We start from the raw sequence: 26530 nt of genomic DNA on the forward strand, positions 1-26530 counted from the left end.
CTCCACTGACTCTCGAATCTCGACTTGGGTCCAATATCGATTAAGACGTATCTTCATTCAATTATTTTCTTCTATTATGCGGTTCAATGCTTTACGAAGTTCGTCAATCGTGTCTCTAGGCATCTGCAATGCGAGTCGCCGAGGCACTGGCAACTTAAAACCAGCCAACTTATCATAAAACATTTGTTGTTCATGAAATAACTAATCCCACTCCTGTCTCATGGTATTGTGAACGTAAGCACTATTTCGCAGATTCGGATTGATTGGATAGCTAAACTCATCTTCTAATACCCAGTAACAACCTATAGCAGTGAACACATCATGAGGCCTATAGAGTTGTGGGTTGCCAGAACCAGACATTGACACTATATAAAATAATATCAAATGATCAAGTTAACAGTGTGCATCAACTATTGGTAAATAATGTAATGCTGCATAAGATGGTACATGATAGTGGCGGAGGTAGGATTTCAATTCGGGGGGGGGGGGGGGGGGAAGCTTAGAAGTCAATATTAAAAAAAAATAATAATAACTATACTAAAAAAATTTATAAAAACAGCTGAAAGTGTCATACAAAAACTACGTAAACTATATTTAGACATTTAAGTTAATACTATAAAATAAATTGTGGAAATAAATTAATTTGAAAAATATTTAAAATATAGCAATTTACTTGCAAAGTTGTATACGCATCTCACTATCTTTTCTTGATTGTTTTTGAAACTATAGCAAAAGTTCGACTTTCTTTTTATTTTTTAAAATAATTAAAATTTTAGTTCATAGCATAAACCCACAATTTAAAACTGAAATGTCAAGAAATTGAGGACCAAAAAAGAAAAAAAAAAATTGTGTACAATATAGGACTATCGATTGAAATGTCATAAGAAAGACACTACAATGCATTATTATTAAGCTAACTTAAGTGCATGATAATTGAAAGCTAACAGCTAACAAGTTAAAGCTCTTGGTGTGTGTTATTGTGCCTAATGGAAATTCTTCCAATTATTTTTGCTTGTGTCACGAAACTTTTTCCTTTTTTCCTTTTTTTTTTTTTTCCTTACACGGTGTCATTGACTAAGGTAAGCTTGTCATTTTCCCTCTATTTCAGTAGGGCCAGGAAGCTTTTTTCCTGATTTGTGTTTACTTTCTGCATCAAGGAGGGTAAAGCATTCTAAATATTTCCTAATAGTAGTACATATGGAATATTTTTGGACGAGTCGGGGGGGCACTTGCCCCCTCTCGCCCCCCCTAGCTCCGCCTCTGGTACATGACAAAGACATTCATCAATTTGTGTACTATTACATGCTAAAAATTAATTACTAACACTCAAATTTGACCATAAGCATTACACACATAACACGCAATATAACCCAATGTACACACATAACATTTATCACTGTTTCTATAGCTTATTGTACATTTCTTGTAACATCAAACAACACCAAACAACTAATATACCTCTAAAATACCATTCAAGAAAATACACATAACACTCATTCAAGAAAATACCAAAGCATAAGTAATACAACTTATTAAATGAAAATTATACTCTAACAAAAAAACATACATTATGATTGATAAACTTTTATAATATCTACAACTATGTTTACCAACACAATAGAATTCTCAATGTATTTCAAAGAAGAGAATGAGTTTCTTACCTGAGGTGATGGAGAGATAACACCAACTTTTGACCGAAAATTCTTACAACGAGGAGAATATCTGAAAATGATGAGGAGAATTGCTTGAGAAGTAGATATAGCAGAAGAACTCAATTATACAAGAGCCAAGTACTATTAATAACTCGATTTCCATTTAATCGGGATCAACTTCACGTGTAAACAACTGATGTGAAATGGAGTTAGAATAGCAGAAAACTCGATTATAACAGGGTCGAGTAAAATTAATAACTCGATTATCAGTTATTCGGGTTTTCAGTACTTGTTTTCTTCGTTCCCAAGTTACAAACACTAACGCCGGAATTTTTTATTCCCAAAAGCTAGGCTGGCTCACCAGGGTGGTAGGAAACTGCCTACAACTCGGCTTCCTAATAGTTGAGTTATTTAGAAAACTAGGCTTTATGGTGATCGAGTATTTAAACAGGGGCACGTCCCTATATAGTTTTGAAACAGGGGCATTATGCCAAATATTTTTCCCAGAAGGGGCAAAAGGCCAGAATCATCCCCGTTATAATATCTCCAATTTTCTCCTTTTTTTTACACTAATGCAAGACACATGGCAAACAACAAAAGGTTAGAAAAATCACACGCCAAATGCCACTTTTTTTCTCTTAATTTTATCTCTTTCATTCTTCTTTGCATCATTCCCCAACATCCCCACCCTAAACGGACCTCACCTACCTGAGCATCAGATGCGTCCAGATTGGCAAATCGAAACTTGATGGCAATGGCTTTGGACTAAAACTGTGGGTTTCATAGCTAAGATTGGCATAGCAAAACAAGAAACCATGGCTGTTTGGATTGACACGGTGGGTTTCATGGCTATGCCGCTATAAGCATCGATGCTCGTTCTGGTGGAGGCGTGTGAAATTGAGGTCCTCCGGCAAGCTTGGGGAGGTGAGACATCGGGTTTGATATGGATTTTTGGCTGTGGGAGTTCTGATGGGTTGTGGGTTTGGCATGAGACTTCTGAATATGCTTTGAAAATTGTGAAAGAATCAGCCATGGAAGCTTTGAAAGCTTCCTCTCCTTCTTCAAAGCTTTGAAAGCAGCCATGATGTTCTTCTCTAATCTTTTATTCCTTTTTTTTTTTTTAATTCATTTATCCAATTATTTGGCTTTTCTCTTCGCATTCAAATCACAATTTAATAAAACCCAAATCAAAGCCCCAATTCATTGTTTTGTTCTCCAACAAAAGTTGTTCCATCAAGCTTTGAAGCTCTTGAAAGAGTTCTTGAGCTTCCTAGATATGGGTCTGGAGTGGCTGATCATTTTGTGATAGTAGTAACCATCAAAATATGATTTTGAAAGATCATTTTTCTTAACAGGTGATTGAAGCAAACCCAGAAAATTTTTTATTGAAAACTGAAAAGGATTAAAAGGGAGAGAAAATTATGTGGCTTATTTCTAACCTTAGGATTTATTGCTTACCACGTGTCTTTCATTGGTGTAAAAGCATGAGAAAACTGGAGGTATTACAACGGGAGGGGAGCCCGCCCCTAATCTATATAATTTTACAAGCCAAAATTGATATATATTGTCATGGTTTTACTCACGCATGTCTTTAGAGTATCCATTTATAAATCATTTAAAGTTTTTTTTTTTTTAATGAGAAAATGAAAAGGAGACCAACCTTTTTCACAATTTTTTCAATTTCTCATAAAAAACTTTTCTAAAATTGATGTTTAATGTACTTGTTTAACCAGACCCGTATTATTACGCTTGATAAATCATATTTGCACTTAATTTTACATACGTGTAGGAACTAGGAACTTGATATTCCAAAATGGATATGGATATTGGGTCCGCTGAATCCTCCTCTTGTTCAAAAGATTGCACTGAAGTTTCTAGCAGTTTGTTTTATTGCAAAATTTGTTGGCAATCAGCTGAAGAACCTATTGTCACTCAGTGTGGAGTGTGGTCACCTCTATTGCTGGTCTTGTCTATACAGTTGGCTACGATATTACTCTAAATACAGGGAATGCCCAGTTTGTCGAGCAGTCATCAAGGAACACAAATTGGTTCCTCTCTATGGAATTGAATCACGGGGAAAAGAAGCAAAAGATTTGGACTGCGTACCCAAATTCTGAAAAGTCCATTCCCAATCGCCCAATTGGCCCAAGACCCCCAACTGCCGCACCTCCTAATAATCTTGGCTATATGACATTGGTTACTCTAATTTGCATTTTCTTGATAATCTCAGGTACATATATTTGTAGCTTTGTGAGCGATAAATCTTATAGTAGTGAAAAAGCATATTATGTCACAACTTTTGCTGGTTATCCTGATCAATATTACTTGATTCGACCTCCAAGATTAACTGGTTTAATTTGAACAAGTTAATTATTGTATTAGTTAGCTTGCATTTATTGGTCTAGATACTATTTCAGATATATTTTGCATTCGTTAACAAGACTTTTACTAATCATTTGATTTTTTTTTTTTTCGTGAAATAAAAAGAGGGATTTTGTTTTTTATAGTGGTGATTTCTCTCTCTTCTTTTTTTTTAATTTTTTTTTTTTTTTTATTGATGTTTGACCTGAACATCTTGACCCAAAGGAAATTAGACCAACTAGTAATTCTCTCATATTTCAAAGAAGGATAATTTAAATTTTATAGACATTAGAAACATCAAGAAGTGTCAGTTACTAAGTTTTTGCCGGTGACATGTAATATAATTGAATTTGATTCTCCATAGGGTTGTTTGGTTTGTATAATGTAAAATTGAGTTGTAATTTTCACATTCTAATTTCATTTTTGTAGTCATTTTTACATTTGAGCTCTCATTGTGGAACCATTCCTCATACCTCTTTCACCGAAATGCTTTCATGTATTGGTTTCCAAACTTAAGTCGCACTCCATTCACCCAACATAAATTTGAGAGAGGTTGTTAGAATATAAATCTAATTAACTTAGGCCCATTGCTTTAGGTTTCTTGTATTTTAAAATGCATCTCCCAAAGACATGAACTAGTATCTATATCTAAAGACTAATTGTAAGACTATAAAATTTATCATTCCATTTTTCACAACTATTTATATATCATATTGTAACTAGTTGTCTGTTATTTTCACATGAATCAATAATTTTTTTGTCACCACTTCCAATTTGTTACATTAGAGTCATTTGTATATATTAAGAGAATTCAAAAAATTAGTTATGACTTCAAAAAATGTCAAAAACACCTCTAATCTAATTAGATAATCTTTATTCTTAAAAAATAAAAATTGGATTAGAATTGTAATTTAACAAAATTAAAAAATAAAAAATTACTAGAGAAACTTTTTTCCTAATTTTTTTTCCTTAAAAAATAAAGTCTGAATTTAGTAAGGATGTGGTGTAAAACTCATGTTTTACATCATCCAATAAGTAATTATTACATCGGCATTTTTTACTTAAAATTCAATTCATCCTACCACACCAAATAACATCTTAATAAATTTCCAATTTGGTTGGATTTATATATGAGTATTAGAATTAATTGGGTATGATTGTGTTTATTCTTAAATATGTGATAAGATGATGTGACGTGTTGAGATTGAAAAGATAAAATATGAGTTTTACACCACATCCTTACAAAATTTAGTTTTTAATAAATAAATTTAAATTAAAAAATATATTAAACTCAAAATAAAAAAAAGTCTCAGTGAGAAATTAAAGTTGTGTCACAGTAATTGTGTAATTAGATTATCTCATATATAAAGCCACCTCAACTGATAAAACGAAGCGTAGCGCCGCCCTTTGCACGAGATATACAAAATATCTGGTTTTGGATAAAGTAACAGACAGCTATGGTTGTTACACTTCACTTCAAACCTCAATTTCGAAACTGAGAGACCACAAGTTCCATAATTTCCAACAATGGTGGCTCTAACTCTGAGTCCCACCAAAACCCTTTTCCTCAATTCCCATCTTCTTCACTCCACCTTCAAACCCCACTTCATTAATCCATACGGTACCAAAACTCACAGTCTCCACAGTTCGAGGTTTCTTTCATTCAGCTTAGTTACTTGCAAGCTGAAGTCACCTCAAGATATCAAGAACAAGGACAAGGACATATCCAAGAAGATTGTGTTGTCAGAGGCAGCACCGTCACTAGCGGAGAAAGGTGGTGATGGTTGTGGTGGGGGTGAAGGCAATGGAAATGGGGAGGTTAAAGCAAAGTCAGGAGGTAATTTGATGAGGTTGGTGAAGAGATTCCCCAGAAAGGTTCTGGGGATTTTGTCTAATCTGCCTTTGGCTATTGGAGAAATGTTCGTTGTTGCTGCTCTAATGGCCCTTGGTATGTCGTGTTGGTATTTGTTCTTTTCTCTTTTTGGGAATTGGGTACAGTTGGGGTGTGTGTGTTAGTTAGAAGCTGAGAAATTTGTTTAAATTTCCTTTGGTTTTTGAATACATAGATTGATATGTAATGTTAGTAGCATGGTTTAGTACTCAAAAAAATTAACTTTGATACTCTTTACTTGTACACAAAAATGCCACTGATAGAGTTCAAATATTATGACACTAGGTCTTAAAAGTGTAGAAATTTATGATGTGAGGAAGAAAAGAGAGGAGAGAAGAGAGAAAACATGATAGTTTACGTGGTTCAGCCTTATGGCCTACATCCACGGGACAAGAGTCCAAAACACTACATTTTCTATTATACCTTTCTTGATAATACTTGCCATGGAATCCTTATTTATGATGAAGATTATACACGAAAGACAATGTCAATTTAAATTTGAATTGCACATTGATTGCATAAATCCCATGATTTTCTCTAGCAAACAATTTCTTCATGTTGGAATTATACTTAAAAGTAATAATTCAAGAGAAACAAATATAATACATCTATCAATTAACAATTATATCATGTGCATATGTAATAAAAATCAACAATAAGATGTGAGAAATTTACATACTAGATTATGTTATTCAAGGACCTCACAAGCAATCAAGATGCTCTCCCCAGCTGGTCAGGATTAACAAGAACTTTATTTTCTCTTTCACACCCCCTTGCAAGTGTGGCCTTGACAATATTTATAATATTTAGAAAGGACATGACCAGCCATAAAATCTTTCCTATCGTAATAACACTTCATGTAACAGAAATATTACATTTGTTAATAAAAAACTTTATTAATTAGATTCATTAATGAAGAAGTTTATTAATGTGTTATTACTTTTGTAACTCCATGCTAATACATGGATTCATCTATCGTTCATATCCAGAACTACTATAATGACAACACCTTTAATAGGAGTTCAAATTACTAGTATTGACACGATAGATTTATTAAAGCCAACACTCAACGTGCATGAATCTCATTATGGAAGGACTTCCGAGATTATTATGCACTAACCATCGAAAGACTAGCCCTTATTGTCTTCCATAGTCTGAGCAATTTTAACTTGCACCTCCCTTCCATCATGGTCCAATAATGTACCTATCAAAATAGGCTACATCATGATGGATATGGTCAAGTCAAGGACTACAATGAATGCATTCATAATCTTAGTCTACTAAATCAAGTAGACCTATTTCAATATATCAATATCTTATAGCATAAAAATATTGCATAATTTCACAAGAGACTAAATATTTATTTGTTAATAATAGAGGCATCATACATATTATGTTGGGCCACATTATTCTAACAGTCTCCCACTTGGCCTAACATAACCCCATTTCCAATACATGTGTTTCAAATAGCCTAGAGGACAAGCCTTTGGTAAAAGGATCAGCCAAATTTTGCTTTGATGAAACTCTCTGAACAACCACTTTCTTCTTCTTAATCATATCTCAAATGTAATGGTAACGACCCTCTATATGTTTTGCGCGAGAGTGACATTTCGGATCTTTGGTGATAGCAATGACAGAATTGTTATCACACAAAATGGGAATGGGTCTTTAAACACATTCTACAATTAGCAACTCTGTTAAGAATTGTTTTAAATATACAGCTTCTTTTGCCGCAGCATTCAAAGCTATATATTCAGCTTCCATCGTAGATTGAGCAACACATTCTTGTTTCTTACTTTTCCATGCAATAGCTCCACCACATAACATAAATACAAAACCAGAGGGAGACTTTCGACTATCTAGACACCCTTGATAATCAAAATCTGAAAATCTAGATAATTTTAAATCATCAGAGCCATGATATGTCAATTTTCTACCTTTATTCCGCTTCAAATATCTGAAAATCCATTGAATAGCCATCCAATGGAGTTTTCCTGGATTACTTTGAAAACAACTAACCATACTAACTGCAAAAGCAATATCTGGTCGAGTACAAATCGTGAGAACTAAGAGTCAGGAATTTCAACAACTTTGTTGTACTAGAATTATGGATTTTCTCCTGTGTGTGTGTGTGTGTGTGTTAAGATGTTCCTCATGGACATATCAAGTGAGCTAGCTTTTTGCACTACTTGATGAAAGTTCTAATTCCATTCTTTTTCATCTCCTAATACAACAATGACGGAGCTCAATTATCAATTCACATTTGATAGTTTTCTTGGAATCATACAATGTAATTAACTACTTGGTTCATAAATTATTTATCCAAGAGCAGATAGAAAGAAGCCTTGTGAGTTACAATTGAACATTTTCATATTTGGTTCACACATCTGAAATGAGTGTTAGACATTGGTATACATAATAACATAAGAAAAAAGATTGTTAAGCATTGAAAAGTTGAAAAAAAAAAAAAAAAAAAAAAAACTAAGAAAATAGTGCAATAATAGACATCCATAAAAATAGCATTATGACAAAGTAACTTGACTGATTCCACCAGTTAACTAATAATTACGTTTATTAAAAAAAAAAAAAAAAACAGTTTACTTATAATTACTAGCTTTGAGTACAATCACAAGCAGAATTCACTATCAAAACATGTGGTCAATTCGTTGGTGCATTGCATTCCCTTTCCATTGAAGAATCATCTTGAAGACAAAACTAGCGTCTAGATATTATGTTTAATGTTTGTGTTTGCACAAGCGTTTTATGGTTAAAGCAACATTACTTGAATTTATAAATAATAATAATAATAATAATAAATTAAAAATTAAAAAAAAAAAAAACAAAAACAAAAACAAAACAAAAAAAAAAAAAACAAAAAAAGGTTCAGTGCCCATTATTTCAAAACCAATTTATCAGAACAAAAAGCAAGAACAAAAACAAAAACAGTAAAGGCTTAAGTTAACTTCTCAGGCCAAAGCTTAGCACAACAGATCTACTACTTATCTCAATTAGTTGTTAGGTTCAGAGGTGGATAGACTTGGAGCTTACATCCATCCCTCATCTACAACTGTTGAAGCCTCTTTGCCTTTTTTGGATTGGGATGTAAAACTTCATATAGTTCAGGGATTTCAACTGCCTCATCTAAAACGCCTATGTCCGCACATGATTCTAGTGGAGCTTCTCAACCTTCATCACAGACACAATTGGATCAACTTTGTCTTGTGAACCAATTACTCATCTAAGAACCAAACCAATATCGAAACTATATAGGCCATCAAGTAAGGCAGGTCTTCTTTCATGATAGTCTATCAAAGATAAATAGGAGGTATGTTATCCAACAATTTTAGCAAAATTAAGTTCTAAAAAAAGAACAAAACACTCTCAGGTATTTGAACAAACAATTTGTGTGCATGTAACAAAAAGTTTTGGGTGAATTACCTGAGAAATTTGATCCTCGTTAACGTGGGTATCTGGAAAAAAAAATGGTTTTATCAGGAGGAGCAGCCAGGGGGTTTCACTCTTTAAGGCCTTTCCATTAGACTCTGAGTCTGACTCCTTGGTTATGGCAGTGGTGTAAATAGCTGGTGCTAATATGTACCGTTAGTTGTGTAGGATTGTAGTTTTCAACCCGCTAGACGTTTCTAATTTGCTTAAGTTTTATAATCTAGCTGGGGATGAACACGTGTATGGAGGAAGATAACTCCACCATCTTTATTTGCTTTTCGAAGAGAAATCCAGTCATGATTTATTCACTAGGATGAATATTTGTGGCATACCCCATTTTGACACAAAAATTGAGAAATTTTGGGATATAACAAAAAATTGGAGTTAAATTATAGAATCTAATTGAATTTTCTTTTTGACATTAGAAGAAATTAGGTTATATATTAGATATAATATATATATATATATATATATTTTTGTGAGTCCTAGTGAGTCACCTAAACAAACACATAATATAATCATGCCCAAACCCAGACTTACTAAACATTTTAATTAACTTCCTTCAAACCAAAATGGATATATCACCATAAACACTATAAATTATTATATATAAAGGATTTAAAAAAGAAAAGAAAAAGAAAAAGAAAATAAAATAGCAATAAAGGCTTAAAAGCTTGGATAATTAGGGGGAAAAAAATACTTGTTTCTCACAAATTATTTTATACCAAAAAAAAAAAAAGACAAAAAAAGAAAAAAAAAAAAAAAAAGAAGCTAAAATCAAGGGATTAAGAGAAAAAAGTAACAAGTACATGTGATACCATATCATACCATTAAAACACGAATGAAGGACAAAGCAAACGACCATTGACCCTCAGGACCCAGCCCCGCACCAAAGCATGGCACAACTTATCAACTTTTTCTCAATTAGTTGGGTTGACAGGTCAAAGGTGGATAGACATGGAGCTTACATCCATCCCTCATCCGCAACTGTCGAAGCCTCTCTGCCAAAATTGGATTTGGATGTAAAACTTCCACATCCCGCAAGGCACTCAAGCACCGTAGTTCGTCCGGGAGCATGCGAATAGCCTCGCAGCTTTCGATGACCAAACTTTGAAGCTTTGGCATTGCACCTTGCCCCATATACCATTCTGAAACGTCCAGATATGCCATTTTAAAGACTTCAAGTTTCTGAAAACTTCTTTCATCGCAAATGAGGTCAATAGTACTGAGGAGTCCAGATATGGCTTTTCCTCTTACTTTGAGTATTCGAAGTTCGGTAAGGCTACCCAACAATCCCATGATGGCTCGGGATAAGGCTGAATCTACTAAGGTTATTTTTGTGAGGGTCAACGGAATTGAAGTTGAACTTGAAAACTTATAAAGTTGATAAATCTTTAAAGTTTGTAGATGACACAAGGGACGGAGGCCTGACAAAACCCCTAGCTTTGACCCTCTCGAAGGATACAATCCTAATTTTTTTAGGTTAGGGAATCTGGCCTTGGCAAAGTGATTCTCGGTGTCTTCATTTATAGTTATACCAGTAAGGGATTGAAGACTGGGTAAAGCCGCCGTGTTTTTTTTAGTTTTAGGTAGAGTTGTTGGCCCATCCAGGTACAAACATCTTAATCTTTGTAACTTCCATATCCCCTTCGGCAAGCATTTTGTTTCTGTTAGAGATATATATTAGACATATTAGCCCAATATAATAGGCCCAAGTCCATTCCTGCTTATATTAGTAGTCTAGGGTTTAGTCGCCTATATATACTCATGTTAGGGTTCATTGTAACACAGGTTATTATATTACACTCTCAGATAATAAAGATGTAGCCCTTAAGGGATTCCTCCGTGGATGTAAGCCGTAAGGCTGAACCACGTAACCCTCGTGTTCTCAATGTTCCTCCTCTATGCTTCCTCTTCCGCATCTACTCTAGCATACACAACATGATATAACACATCTCTATGCTAATATTTAACATGGTATCAGAGCCAAATTTCGTTCTTGGCATCAAACAAAACATCTCTAGCAAGCAAAGAAGATTCTCACGTGCATACCACCATCTGAAGTCACACATGTTTCTCTGCTGGATCTAGAATCCACGGCATCTCGCAGCCACCGTGGCGCAGTGCTGTGTCCAAGATCCACAAACTCAAGCAAAGCCGGGACTTAACTTATCAGATATATGCACATCAAGCCTTCGCCTGATGAAACCAACAAGACATATGTGCTCCCCGGCATATCGCGACCAAAACCAAGAAACCGGACCTCTAACGGCAGCCGCACGCGCCCCCACGCGCCGACAACGGCTCCCTGGAACACTCACACGCACCGCCTCAGATTCCATACTTCCATATCGTGTTCTTGGTACACGCGCCGCCATGACGGCCTCCTCGTCCACCGATCTACAGAACCTGAGATTCCGGCCATCATCCGACATTACACGCGCCTCCCTAGTTTCTGGCTTCTCCTCCACACGCCGATGGAACAGCCACGCGCCTAAACTGATGCTGCTGTCACCTGATGACGTCATCACTCCACGTCAGTATGACACGTCATCAGACACGCAAGCCCAGTACAAGTCAGCGACACGTCATTAGCCACGTTAGCAGTGTCGTCTCGTCAGCACCACGTCACCTAGCTGACCGTTGACCCGGACCGACCGGACCCGGATCACCCGGATTTGACCCGTGAGCACTTTGACTGTTGACTTTGACTCTGGACCAGTTGACTTTGACTTTTGCGTTGACCTTTGACCAAAAGTCAAAATTTCCAAAAGGGCCTATCTTGCTCAGTTTTTCTCGTAGATTCCGATTTTGGCATCCGTTTCTTCATTTGAAGCTCCAAAATTGGACAATTGGCACATTCTTCATTGTGGTTTCCTCAAAGGCACTCTATAAGGCATCTCCAAGTGATCTTCTCATGCTTATCCAACCTCAAGCCTTCATCGAGTTTCCGCCTTGAGTTTGAGGGAGGGTGTTAGAGATATATATTAGACATATTAGCCCAATGTAATAGGCCCAAACCCATTCTTGCTTGTACTAGTAGTCTAGGGTTTAGTCGCCTATATATACTCATGTTAGGGTTCATTGTAACACAGGTTATTGTACTACACTCTCAGATAATAAAGATGTAGCCCTTAAGGGATTCCTCCGTGGATGTAAGCCGTAAGGCTGAACCACGTAACCCTCGTGTTCTCAGTGTTCCTCCTCTATGTTTCCTTTTCCGCATCTACTCTAGCATACATAATATGATATAACACATTTCTATGCTAATATTTAACAGTTTCCACTGTAGAATTTCTCATGTCCAACGTCTCTAGATTCCAAAGGTTGCATATGGAATCTGGAATGACATAAAGCTCACCAGATGCGATGCTTAAGTACCTCAAAAGGACCAGCTTTTCAATCCCCTTGGGGATTAAGCAACAAATGCCCATATTACTGAGCTCTACCACCCGAACCAACTTGTTACTTTTGCAAATCCATTCCAAGTAGAAATTATCAGGAGGACTCTAGAGCTCGACAACACCCCCGAAGCCTATTATAGAACAACTATTTGAAGGTTTACAATGGCCGGAAGAAATGTATGGATTGTTGCCATAGTGGATGGAAATTCTGCGAGATTTGCCTATGGGTGAAAGGTTAACATTCGAATGAACCTCAAGAAACTTCTCTTCAGAACTCTCCGATATACAGAGGTCTCGTAGAAGATCATGGATACGACATGTTTTGACTCCTCCATCTAGCCTTTTCGTTGCCACTTGAATCAAGCTTCGATTAATGAGTTCCTCCAAGTAGTCTTCAGCAATATCCTCTATATTTATGTTCCCAATTTGCCGTATGAATCCCTCGGCTATCCAAAGTCGGATAAGTTGTCTCACTGGTATCTCAAAGTCTTCTGGGTAGATACCAAAATATAGAAAACATGGTTTCAAGTGTCGGGGTAAGTGATTGTAAATTAGAGCCAGTATGTCCATGCAACCTAATTTATCTTCGGTCAGATATGAATTGACATGGCCAATATATTTTGTCCATATTCGATGTGTTTTATCCTCACTCGCCAAAAGACCTCCCAATACCACAATAGCAAGTGGTAAACCACGGCAACTTTTCACAAGTTGTCTACCTAGAGTTTCTAGTTCTAGAAGATAGGTACCTTCCCAAAATATCTTTTTACAGAAGAGTTCCCAACTTTTCTCTTCATTAAGAAATGGGAGTTCATAAGGGGGAATAGGAGGAACACTATTATTAACATTAGTTGCATGTAATGCTACTTTTTTACTTCGGCTTGTGATCAATATTCTACTCCCATTCAAGTTATTAGGAAATGCAGTTCTTACCTCATTCCATACGTCATTACTCTAGATGTCATCCATAACAAGTAAGTATCTCTTGTCTTTCAAGCTTTCAAGCAGCACACTTTTCAATTCATCCTCAGTCATATCTTCCAATTTTACTCTATACTCGCTGTAAAAATCTTGCACGAATTTTGACAACGAATTTTTCAAATCATTACGGTCTTGTACGCCTTCCAAGTACTCAGTCCATGCCTTTCTGAATTCTTCATCATTCATTTCTTTGAAACGTTCATTCATTTCTTTGAAACATTTCAAGTGTTCTGTTAGTGTCCCTTCCAATTTATTAATATTCGAGCTATACGTAGCATACAACTTGCGGAGTAATTCCTTTTTCAATTCAACTGTCACTTCTACTCGATTCTCGTTGTAAAAATCTTGCACGAAATTTGACAACGAATTTTTCAAATCATTATGGTCATGTATGCCTTCCAAGAACTTAGACCATGCCTTTCTGAATTTTTCATCATTCATTTCTTTGGAACGTTCATGCCTTTCTTTGAAACATTTAAAGTCTTTAAAGTCTTCAGTTAGTCTCCCTTTCAATTTATCATTATTCGAACTATACGTAGCATACAAACCGTGGAGTAATTTCTCTTTCAATTCAGCTCTCAACATCACTCTTGGTAGTGGTGACAGTCCCTTCAAAATTTCAAGCAACAGCCCTCTGATTCTATATTCTTGAGAAACATAAACCCACCCACGGAAATTAAAGTAATTCTTGACATCATTGTTGTTGTAGATCTTCCTAGCAAGAGTGGTTTTGCCTAAGCCACCCATGCCAATGATTGAAACAACATTCCGTTGCAAACTCCCTTCCATAAGCTCCTTCATCAATACCTCAGCGTCATGAGCGAAGCCTACTACTTGATCTTCCTCAACATGTTTCCTGCGCTTGTGCAGTATCTCCCCTGCTTCTGCATTTCCTCCAGATGATTCAGCAATTTCTATGCCGTACTTGCTCCTATTGTCGTTAATTTCCTTGTAGATGTTCTTGATGCTCTCTATCTTGCTTGCAACCTCGTGAAACGTAATTGCTTGGTCACATGAATGGATTAACTTCCCCAGCTTGCTTCTTCTCCTGTTCTCTGCCACAGTAATGATGTATGTATCAATAACATCCTCAGCCTCATAGGCTACGTCCCTAATTTGGCTGACTACCTCCTTCACCAATTCATCGTGTCGTTTGCCTTCAGTATTTCGGGGGAAGATTTTGATCACAGCTAGCTCCTTCTCAACTGACCTGACTTGATCCTTAACTCCACGTAGCAATTTTGATTCTCGGATAAGCAATTGAGTCAGATTCTCCAACAGGAAACTCACAACACTATCTGTCATGTCTGCTTAATTATTTTGTCAGAGGGAGAGGGATTGTTGGAAAAGGAAGGTCCTGAAGGATGAAGGAAAGCTTATCAAAGATCTAAAGTCTCTTTGAACAGTAAAGACAAAAATGCTTAGCTGGAAAGTTTATGTAACTGTATCATTGCTTCTTAGAGGTGTTATATTGACAATATTTTTTAATAAATTATAGATGGTTAATTGTTATTAATTTAAATTTAAACATAATATAAAGATTATTTTTTTGCCCCAGCTATAACAACCAGTAAAAATCTGTCATTTAAAACTTTTTATAAAAATATTATGAAAATATTATTTATCTTTTCTTTTTATAAAGGGAAAGTCCGGAAGCATGAAGTGAAATTAATGACCTGTTTGGATAGAGAGGGAAAGGAGGGAGAGTGGAGGGGAGTAGAGTAAAGTTGACTAAAAATAAGTTAATTTTGTGTTAAATTTACTATACTCTACTCTACTCCCCTTTCTTCTCCCTCAATTCAAACGTACCATAAAAGCAAGCATTAACGTTTTTTCCATTATTTGAATTTTGAAAATTTTCTTTTCTTTATAATTTATATATAAGTAATGTAACTAGTGTTTTTAGGACAATTGTTAATAAACTATATTAGAAAATATTTTAACATCACTGTTATGAAAAATATAAAAAGCTTTTTTTAATATAAAATATAGAAATTCTACTCTAAAATAATTTAAATGTATATGTGTAAAGTTCTCTCTTGAAACTTGAACTCTACCTCTTGCTCCTTATATTTGTGAAGTGACCATCACACCACTCTTGAAATGTTTGTTGACAATTCCCTTTATATATGATCAAACCAATATTTTCGGTTACTTTTCAAACCAAATTACAAAGATGCCCCTGCTTTCCTATCTTAATTATTGAATTCAAATGGGTAGAGAAGTCAGATTGTGAATATTCAATATTTGAAGTTTTTGGCCCAAGTTAAAATCTAAAGTAGCAATGATAAGCAATTAGAAATTAATTTGACCCGTCTACCTTATTTCCCCTATTTTTGGGTAACAGAAGTAACAAATTACTGTAATCTATCTATACATCGACAATCATGGTTTCTTTAATTTACTTCATTCTTTAGTTGGTTATGTCAATTTTTCCTTTGTAATTTGCCATTTGTTATTTTTTACAGTTGGGATTTACATTTCTAGCTTGTTTGTTTGTCTATTTTTTGTTTTGCTCAATCCATTTCTAGTTTTCAGACTATAAAATTCAAGTTGTCTATAAAAATATGTAAACGGTGCAGAAGTTATTTTACAGTTTGAATTATCAAATGATGCGGAAGCAAATCCGTTTGGAGCAGTTATCAACAAAATCATGCTATTGTTATATGTTTTAATGCTTTCTAAACACTTTCTTTAAAATTGTTTATATGGCATGCCTTATTAATTTTATGAAGTTTCTATTGCTCGCTTCTATTTTGCAAGAAAAAATTGATCAATTTATTTATCAATTTGTTGAGAAGTATATAAGGAATTTTAATATTAGTATCTTCTTCTTGTCATATCTATATTATATATAATATCAAAAAATTAAAGCGTGGTATTATCATTACGTTTCTATTTAGCCACATTAGCAACTACATAATTCACCTATTTCGAATCATTTCTCTCTTATTTTTTACTCCTCCTCTTCTTATTAATTTTGCAACTTACTATTACATTTCCTTTAACATTTCTCTCCAACTTCTACCATTTCATTTCAACTTTAATGTCACGGTTCATTTTATTTAGGGTCTTCTTATCTCTATCTTCTTACTATAAATTTACTATACCTTATTCCATTTTATACATATTTTTCTCACATAGAAAATGTGATCTCCCCCTCTCTCTCTCTCCTTGGTAGATTTTTTTATTTTCTTGTATCTTTACTTTAGGTTGATGAATTTTTATATTTTTTAGAACTCTACTTTGAGTTGAAACAATTAGGTTTTGTGTTGTTAAGTTGTTATCTTGTTTATTTTCTTTGATCGTTAAATGTTATCCTATTGAATTAAAGAGATAGTGTGTATATATATATATATATATATATATATATATATAAGAATATGATATTCTTCTATTACATAGCATGAATTGAATAATTTTTTTATTCTTTCTTACAACTCATCTTTAGGTCGATGAATCGTTGTAATTTTTTTTATAACACTATTTTGGGTTAATATGATTTGGTGTTGTATTTTTTGAGCTCTTCATCACAAGTCGTCTCTCTCTCTCTCTTTAAACAGTGGCAGAGTTAAGAAATTTTTCCAAGGGGGTTAAGGTAAGCACAATAAAGTTCTTATCTATAAAAAATAATGACTAAAAGATCTTAATTTCGCATATTAACTTTAACTTAGAAACTCTTTCACGGTACTAAAACAACTTATAATTGATTCTGAACTAAATTGGTGCAAATAACATGAAAGATCATTTTTACATCAATTGTAAATCTTTTCCTCATAAATTTTGCAAAATATAAAAACCTAAATATTAAATTTTATAATCTCAATATTTCCAATGGATAGAATAAACAAGTTTATAATGATAATTTAATTTAATTATCCAAGCCACTAATATCAATCAAACATACTATTAAGAAACTACCACTATCAAATTATAATAAATTTAATTTAAGTACTTTAGTTACTTTAGTTTTTTTTTTTTTCTTTTATTGGGTTTATGTTTTGACTCAAATAATGCTAAGTCGGAAACCACAAAAATGAGCCCACTCTAGTGGCTCTAGTCTAGAGAGTAGAGTAACAGATAGACATTAGGACATGGACAGATGGTTTTAAATTTACCACAAAAACATGGTCTACTGAGTTTTCAGCAAAAAAAAAAAAAATTGTCTACTGAGTCTTCTCTTCTATCAAAAGGAAGTTGAACGGCTGAACCTATTTTAAATATATGTAGTTGCAGAACATATGTATTAGACAGACTTTGAGAGAGAGTTAAAAACTCATACCTCAAGTCCACAGCGGAGATAGATCAAGGCAGCGAAGGCGGAGTCAGGGTCCCACTTGCACGGTAGCAGCCGGCGGCGTAAGAGAAATTTTTTTTGTTGATATATTCAGATTTTATTTTTGGGAATAAACGATTGTGACTTGTGAAGTTTGTATCTTTGGGGTTGGGAAGTTTGGGTTGTGTCTTGTGAAGTTTGATGTTGCAATTTGTGTGTATTTATTTGGATTTTGGAGTCTTTTACTTTAATTAGGACAAGGAATCTGCTGACTATGTCAAGGGATTTAAGTTTTTTTCTTTTTTAGCAAAATTGTTTATTTGGGGGTACTGTAATTAAATTATTCCTATTTTTTTATATTATATTTATTTTAGTACTATTATTAGAAGAAATTTTCAAAATTCAGGGAGCCTTGGCCCCGCCAGACTCCAGCGTCAACAATGCTTTGATTGCAATATTGGGAAGGAATGTTCTGACAGAAACTTTTTCTCAATCCCAAAAGTAAATTCTTGCTTCTGCCTGTGGAAAAGACATCTGTAACAGCAAAAGTATCATGGAGATTTCTCATACACGACGAATAAGAATACCATGGTCCATGGCCCATCAGTTAGCACGGCACGCCAAGATTGTAAACCATGGAATTGTTCAGATAGAGGATGAACTTGAGTTTATGAAAGAAAGAATGAGTATTGACTGAGCAAAATCTAGATGGGAATTTGTTAGTAGTAGGTAAAAATGTGATATGAGTTTTTGGACCATATAAAAATCAATTATAACTTGTCACGTAACCTTTATTATGAAATTAATTAAATCATTTTAAAAAATTGTGAAAGTAACTCTAAGATGATCATACACAGTTTAAAATTTTGTGGATTATGGGTGTTTGAATTTTTATTATGGGGGTCAAAACAATTTTTTTACCAAGTCAGGTGTTCTTTTGAACCCCTAAATGTAGAGCTACCCTTGGGAGGCATTTTTCAAAAACAGGACAATGAGCAATCAAACCCGACTTAAGTGGGTTGGATTGATTTCTACACGTGTGACAGGTTAGGTTGAAAAAACTTTTTAACTGACTCATGCACACCCTTACTTTCTAAGACAGGGTATCTTATGAGACCATTAATCTCTTATAATACACGGAACCCATTCATATTATAATAATGAGGTCTCGAGACCATATCATAAGATTTCTTTTCTATTTTCAAGTCAACTACTTGCAGTAGTGATTTTTCCCCTAATTACTTGCTTTAGTGATCTTAATTTATAAGAGTGTAGCCTATTAAAATGAAGGAGAAAAAACTCAAAAAGCCAATTAACAGACGAGCTAAGCAAAAGCATGAGCCTATTCATTAAAAAAAAAGAAGGAAAAATAAATAAATAAATAAGAGCTTACACATAAAAAATAAAAAGTAAAACAAAATTCAAAAACATAAGCTGAAGCAATAAATGTAATTAAAGTCCAATAGTTACCACTTCCAACACATTAATAAACAATTGGATTAATATTTAACAAAACCACCCCAAATAAATGGTACGTGTGGTTCTCTTCTAAGGGTTAGGATCTGCTTTGAGGGAAAATTAGCATGTCATTTGGTGTGGAATCAAAGCGAAATATCCGCATATCATCTAGAACGATGACATGTTTCTTCATAGCCTTCATAGATAAAGTTGGCTAAAAAGAACTAAAATGGTATTATAGGTAAGATTTGACTTATTACCAGTATTTTTTTAACTAAATATTTCTAGTTATTTTAATTTCTATATTTTATTTAGTTGATGGATGATGTGACAGTTTCTCATTAAAATAAAAGAAAATTCCAATAAAAATGTACCGAAGGAAGCCAAAATCTTATGGATATGTCTATAGAGGTAATTAACCTGTACACCTTGGCTTAGAGCACCAAAAAGGATCAGTATGGAATCGGATACACCAGTGGAATCTCGTATGAAAAAACTGTATTGACCTTCACTTCTCCACCAAACACCAGCCCTGGGTAAGGGATTGTCTGGTAACGTGCATTGAAAGAATTCTAAAGCTAAACCCACATTTCTATCAAAATAACTCCTCGATACCAAAGAATTTATGTGCATTGACAGAATTCGGAAGCAAAACCCTCACATATATCGCATAACTGCTCAATACCATACCAAAGAGTTTTGACAAGATCAAGATACCAATAAGAAACTATTATATCCATATAACAACTACATTAACTTAAGTAGGTCTTGGCATCTCTTCCTGTACATCATTCTAAATGCTTGCTTTAATCCATAAATGGACTTTAAGCAGCTTGCATACTATATACAACTAGTTCTTTGTTATATACTATATGATTTTACACATCAATTCAGTTCATTCGGTCTACTTCAGTCCATAATATATGTCCAATTCGGTCTAGATCGGCTCATTTGGTCTACTTCAGTCCATTATATATGTCCAATTCGGTCCAGGTCGGTTCATTTGGTCTACTTTGGTCCATTCTGTCCACTTTGTTACAATTGTCCTATACGACTTGGAAGGGAAAGTTTATGGAGTTTGACGGCCTGGCTCTAAGCTCCCAATTAACATAAATGGTTCAAGAATTGTAATTTTAGATGCAATAGGATTTGCTTAGACAGCTTATTTTTATTTGTGTTGGAGTCAAATATGATTTTTTTTTTTTTAACTGATCCTAGGGTGCCAATTGCTTACGACTAATTTGGTGCTCTAATGCTCACAACTTGCACTAGTTTTCTTTCACATTCACAGGTCAAACTTCTTTTTACTTGATTGAGGTTGGCTGTATATGTTTCAAAACTTATAATTATATAACCTTAATTTTAATTAATGTTCATAATAATGTTATATTTGGTCAGATCAAGTAGATATTGTCTGCTTTGGGGCCTTATACCCCTCACGGTTTTGTTCTCCCCCAAAGCACACAACAGTAGGGGAAAAAGCCTCTACACATTGAATGGAATTTTTGGGTCACTACAATCCACCCCCCTTACGGACACACACATCATCGCGTGTGGGGCCCACACTTCCGACTAGGACATGTCTCTGATACCATCTGTAATGATCCTGTCCTAACTGTGTAGATATTATCCGTTTCGGGGCCTCATACCCCTCACGGTTTTGTTTTCCCTCGAAGCACACAGCAGTGGGGGAAAAAGTCTTTACACATTAAAGGGAGGTCATTCTTTATAAACACATTTTCATATGCTTCCCTAGGTGATGTGAGACCCCCCTTTTTTGGGTCACTACATTGTGACCCCAATTATAATAATCAGCACTATAACATTATAAAAAAAAAAAAAAAAAATGTCTATAGTTATAAATCAAAATTCGAATGCTGTTTTGGACTTAAGAATGGTGATCAAAATTTATAAGTCGTATTTCTTGCATCATTAATTTAACATTGTAAGGGGCCAATGTGTTTAAATTGCTTTTATTTTTTATTTTTAATTAATAATTCTATTTTAGTTTGATGTAGCCATGGTTCAAAGTTGAAACCGTGATTTCAATTTTACATATACTCATCTGTTCCATTATTTTCTTTCTTGAACATCGAGAAGATTTGGTTACAATTGTTAAACATTGAAATAAAATGATTGTTAAACATTGAAATAAAATTAGCTTAATGATAATAGGCTAATAGATATCTATTAAAATGGCATTATAGCAGAATAAATCAACTGTTGATAACAGTTTAACTAAATTTTCACTTTAAACACAAAAATTTACTAAATTTTTACTTTAAACACAAAAATTAACTAAATTTTTACTTTAAACACAAATTTAAGCAGAGTTCGCTGTCAAAACAGATGACAAATTCACCAATGCCCTACACTCCCTTTTCAGTAATGTCTTCAAAGAATCAACTTGAAAACATAACAACCTCTAGATGGTATGTACACAAGTAATGCTAGAGACACTTTTTCACAAGTTGCTTGAGGAATCAAGTTGAGAGTATTACAAAATCATTTTCACATGGCTCACTACTGACTAACATCACGCTTATTGTGCACCAATCACAATTCACAAGTTGATTCAAAAATTCAAAAAACGTGATAGCCAAAATGACCATATCCTTTCAATACAATGTAAAAATTCAACAGTACATTGGGACTGCGTAACATAGATTATTCAATTATACTCCTGTCCCGTTGTATGGTTACACTAATACTTTGGCTAATGTATACATTTGAAGCTAACCTAAATTGCACAAGTTGCAAGGCCTCTTCACTTTCGATGTCGAACACTTTGATAAGGACATACTCAACAACCTAGTTAAAATCCGAAGGGACATGATTATATCACTTCTATAGCCAATATCATTAAAAAATTCAGAATGGCATATAATGGTTAGGAAATAGAAATACCCTAGCTTATGACAAAGGATTTCCATGGTAAAAAAAAAAAAAAACATTCTTCAACAATAAGAAAATTACCTTATCTGGATTAGAAGCACCAGCCGTTACACCAACTGTTAAGGGACCCTCTAGTAGAAAGTTTTCTTTCTCAACCAACTCCCCATGCTATTGCAAATTCACATTTAAAATTTCAAAGACAAGTTGAGGAAGGGGGGAGAAGGGGGGGGGGGGGGGAGAGGGAAGAAAGAAAATGGTAATAGATTTGAAATTTAATATTAGAAGAAGTATTGGAACTATTCTGTCGCCAGGACCTATTCTCGACTCACTGTCAATCTAATATGAGAGGATCCCACTATTGTTTGCAATCTCTTGTAGGTGCGAGGTGTTGCTTGAGTTCCACCCACCAATCACCAAGATTAGATCTAGCTTCTCCTCTATCAGCTTATACAATGCATCTTGACGCTCCTGACAATGAAACAAATTACTAAATTAGTTTAGGTCCACCTAAAAATATCAGAATGACTGGACATAAATATATTGAGTGGCACTGTCTCAAGGTAGATTATCTTTTGGCTAATCTGCAAGTTGGTTGTGCTACACGGGCATGTGAGTGGATAGATGAAGGGCTCCTGATTGGTGATAGAACATCATCTCTCTCTGTTGATTATACTATAGTATAGCTAACAAGGAGGATAAGGTGATGATGGAGATCATATGAAGAAACACATACTAAAAAATGTTGAACACCACAATATTTTAATATAATTTTAATGGAAAAGCAGTACCATGAGACTTGGGGGTAAAGAAATTACTTGAGTAGCATCACAAATGTTATTGAAGCCTTTGAAGTGCTCATTAATGTTTTCCACTCCATACTTGGGCATCATAGTACTTTCTACTAATTTACCTGTCAAATATTTCCCCTTTTTTTGTGTAAGTGGAAACCATGTAAAAATAACACAAGTAACAACTTCTTGTAAGAATAGAAGGTGGAATAGCATAATTGCAAAACTAACCAATCTCTTCTGTTTCTCCCTTGAGCATTGTTGTCTGATTTGCTATGCCAACCTTTACCAGGTCACTATCTGGATCAAACCCCTTTGAAACTGCATATATAAATTTCTGCAAGCAACCCAATAATCATCACTAAATATTTGCATTATACCGAACATAGTAGACATTAAAGCTCAAATCAGCAACAAAACTCTGCACCTTTGGAAACTACTCTTTGGCTGAGCTAGACCCATTAAGGCCATCCCCAAGAATGTAGTCACACACATACATTGCCTGCATTCATGGAAAAGTTTATAGTAAAAACATATTTCTTCGACAGAAGTGAATCTACAGTTGTACACCAAAAATAGTGATTTATAACCAAAGTAAGGTTTTAGCTACATTTGGGACATGCCTCTGTCATATTCTTGACAATAACATACTTCCAAGCAAACGATACAGTTGCTACAGTTTCCTCATGAGCATATTTACTATGAATGATTGATGCGTAATCTCCTTTCTTGTGCTTCTCAACAGTATCCCAGACCTTCACACAAATTTATTGAGATATTGTTGTGTCCCATTGGCACAGGGCAAATAATTATGCAGATGATAAATGAACAGGTATTAGATTAGGTTGATATTGTTTCAAATTTGTATTTGATAGGAGTAAGTTTCTATTTGTTAGGATAGTTTTCTTCTTATGAGTAACGGAACATAAGCAGAAAAATTAACCAAAAAAAGTCTAATTTATCCTTTTCAATTATCCCAGTTGATATCATTTATTATCAGAGGCAAGCAACACACGTATTTCCCTGAGATTTCCAGCCCCATCAAGCATTGCCGGAGTTCCACTGGCCAATCCGCCTATTTCTCGTTCCTGTCTTGCCGCTAATATCGTCATTGCAACTTTTGTAAATAAATTTTTTTTTTTTTTTTAAGGGAAAGCCCGACCCAGTTTTATAAACACCAACTTTTTGTCTGACGACTCTAAAGTGACCCAAAATATAACACCTGACCCAGCCCACTAGCCCAAAAAAAAAGCCACTCACACTAGTTTCCACGTGCAGCCCAAAAAAAAGCCAGATCTGCCCATTAAGCTTATCATGTCTAGCCCATATCAAAGCATTGAACCGCAATTTTGGAAAGTTCGTCTAGAATATCAACCAAATGTTAGATATTCTCAAGGAACATGTCCATAGGAATAGCAAGGATGCAAGATATGTGGGACCAAATGATAGAGGTCTTTGAGAAACAACCAACGGATCAAGAATCCAATGAAATTTTGGAGATCGAAGAACAACCAACAATTCAAGGATTTTACAAAATTTTGGAGAATCATAATTACATACTCTAAGAATCACTAACAATTCGCGAGAATAATACATTGGAGGGTGCACTTGATATGAAATTTGAGTTTGAAGATCAAAAGATAGATAAAGTGGAAAAGATAGACCTTATTCTTGATTCCACATATTAAGTTCATCATTCCCGATGAATTCAATGATATGAGAGGTAAGGCTCTTTTGTTTCAAGCAAAATTTTCTGACCCAGGCCATTCATTGAACCATAAAAGAGAGAGGTTCAAAGTTTTTGAGGTCAAACCAAGGTCGAACCGTGATGATGTCATAATTAATTTAATAATGAATTAAAGCCTAAATATAGATATTAAATTTATAAAACTAGCAAAATTGACAATATATCTATATATGTGAAGGAAATTCAATGATTTTCAAGCATATATTTAATAATTAAATAAGAAAGTTAATAAAATAAAATAATAACCATGAAAAAATTAAAATTTATGATTAATTTTTGAAGTAAAGTTGAATATCTTTGAAGGATTTTAATTATAAATTTTTTTTTTATTCCTTGTAAGAGATTGATAATTTAATTAAGTAGAATAAAATTGTGTTAAGTTGTTTTTTTTTTTTTTTTTTTTAAAAAAATTGCTAAGGGCTTGGACCGCACGGTTCTCACTGGTTCATGCGATCCAACCCCGATTTTAGCGGTTCACGGAATTAACAAAAAATCCGGTTCTTTATGCTTAAAAAATCGATTTTCATCCCGGTTTCCGATTTTCACTGTCCGACTTCCCGGTCCGGTCCGGTACTAAAAACTATGGCTCCAAGTACTCACATAAGTGGTAGAAGAATTGGTGCAAGTATCCAATATTAGAATTCTTATCATTCAACGCTTCAAAATTTGATATCGAGTTTTCTCCAACTAAGGGTGAAAAATACGGTATGAGTACTTCCATATATATCACAATCTTCAGGAAAGGATTCATCTTCAAAGGGAAGCGAACTTTGTGTCCTATGGCCACATGGCAAATAATTATGCATAATAAAAGGATTCAAAATTTGAATGAATATGCAATAGTAGATGATGATAAATAAACGATATTAGATTACGCTGATATTCTTTCAATTTTGTATTTGATAGAAGTTGGTTCCTATTTGTTAGGATAGTTAACTTCTTATGTGTATTATTCATGTACAGTGAATGAAGGAATGAAACTTAAATAGAAATTAACCCAAAAATATATTCTCTCTCTTAAGTTAAGGGGGTTAGTCACTTCAAATCGAATAATTTATCTTTTCAATTATCTCAAATATCATGTGATATATAATTCAATACCAATTAAACTTTTTTTAAAAATAATTGCTTGTAAAAAAAAAGGCCTATATCTGCAAAAAGTACCTTAGACACCCATGGGCAACTTGTATCAACAATTTGTACATTTTTTTCACTCAAAACCAACATCTCAGCCACTTTAGCTCCGTGTGCAAGCAAAATCACAACATCACCCTTATTAACAACTTCAAATTGATCCCTCCCTTCCTTAATGGGAATTTTCTGCACTTCCATCTCCTCCAAATGTTGTGTAAGCATTTGAGACTTCATTACCAATATTAATTAAGAATGAATATATAACTAATTGCTCTCTTATATGAGATCTCTGCTTATATATATATAGTAAGTTACAAGTAAAGGGGTAGGCTGACTGAGGCCATTAGGTTACAAATGTGACGACCTAATAAGGTGTTACAAGTGTAAACTGAAGTTGCCATCAGTTTACAAGATTATGGGTTGTAAAGAGAAGGGAGGTATTTTAGAACTGAACTGGACCTAAAATGAGACCTGCTGAAGAATGAGACTAAGGGTTCCT

The 26530-nt window shown here is 34.4% G+C and overlaps 1 protein-coding gene and 1 pseudogene across 1 annotated transcript; both read right to left on the reverse strand.

Moving 5' to 3' along the window:
• Nucleotides 1–13706: 13706 nt before the first annotated feature.
• LOC115966899 (disease resistance protein RPP13-like) lies at nucleotides 13707–15038 on the reverse strand. Its single transcript, XM_031086035.1, has one exon. The coding sequence runs from the start codon at nucleotides 15036–15038 to the stop codon at nucleotides 13707–13709; it is 1332 nt and encodes a 443-aa protein (XP_030941895.1).
• A 7096-nt stretch (nucleotides 15039–22134) lies between these two features.
• On the reverse strand, nucleotides 22135–26265 carry LOC115966900 (annotated as a pseudogene).
• Between the last annotated feature and the right edge of the window lie 265 nt (nucleotides 26266–26530).

The sequence above is a fragment of the Quercus lobata genome, chromosome 11, assembly GCF_001633185.2.
Source record: "Quercus lobata isolate SW786 chromosome 11, ValleyOak3.0 Primary Assembly, whole genome shotgun sequence".
Taxonomy (NCBI): Eukaryota; Viridiplantae; Streptophyta; class Magnoliopsida; order Fagales; family Fagaceae; genus Quercus; species Quercus lobata.

Excerpts from the sequence above, each read along its gene's own strand:
- LOC115966899 (XM_031086035.1), bottom strand. The coding sequence starts at position 15,038 with ATGACAGATAGTGTTGTGAGTTTCCTGTTGGAGAATCTGACTCAATTG.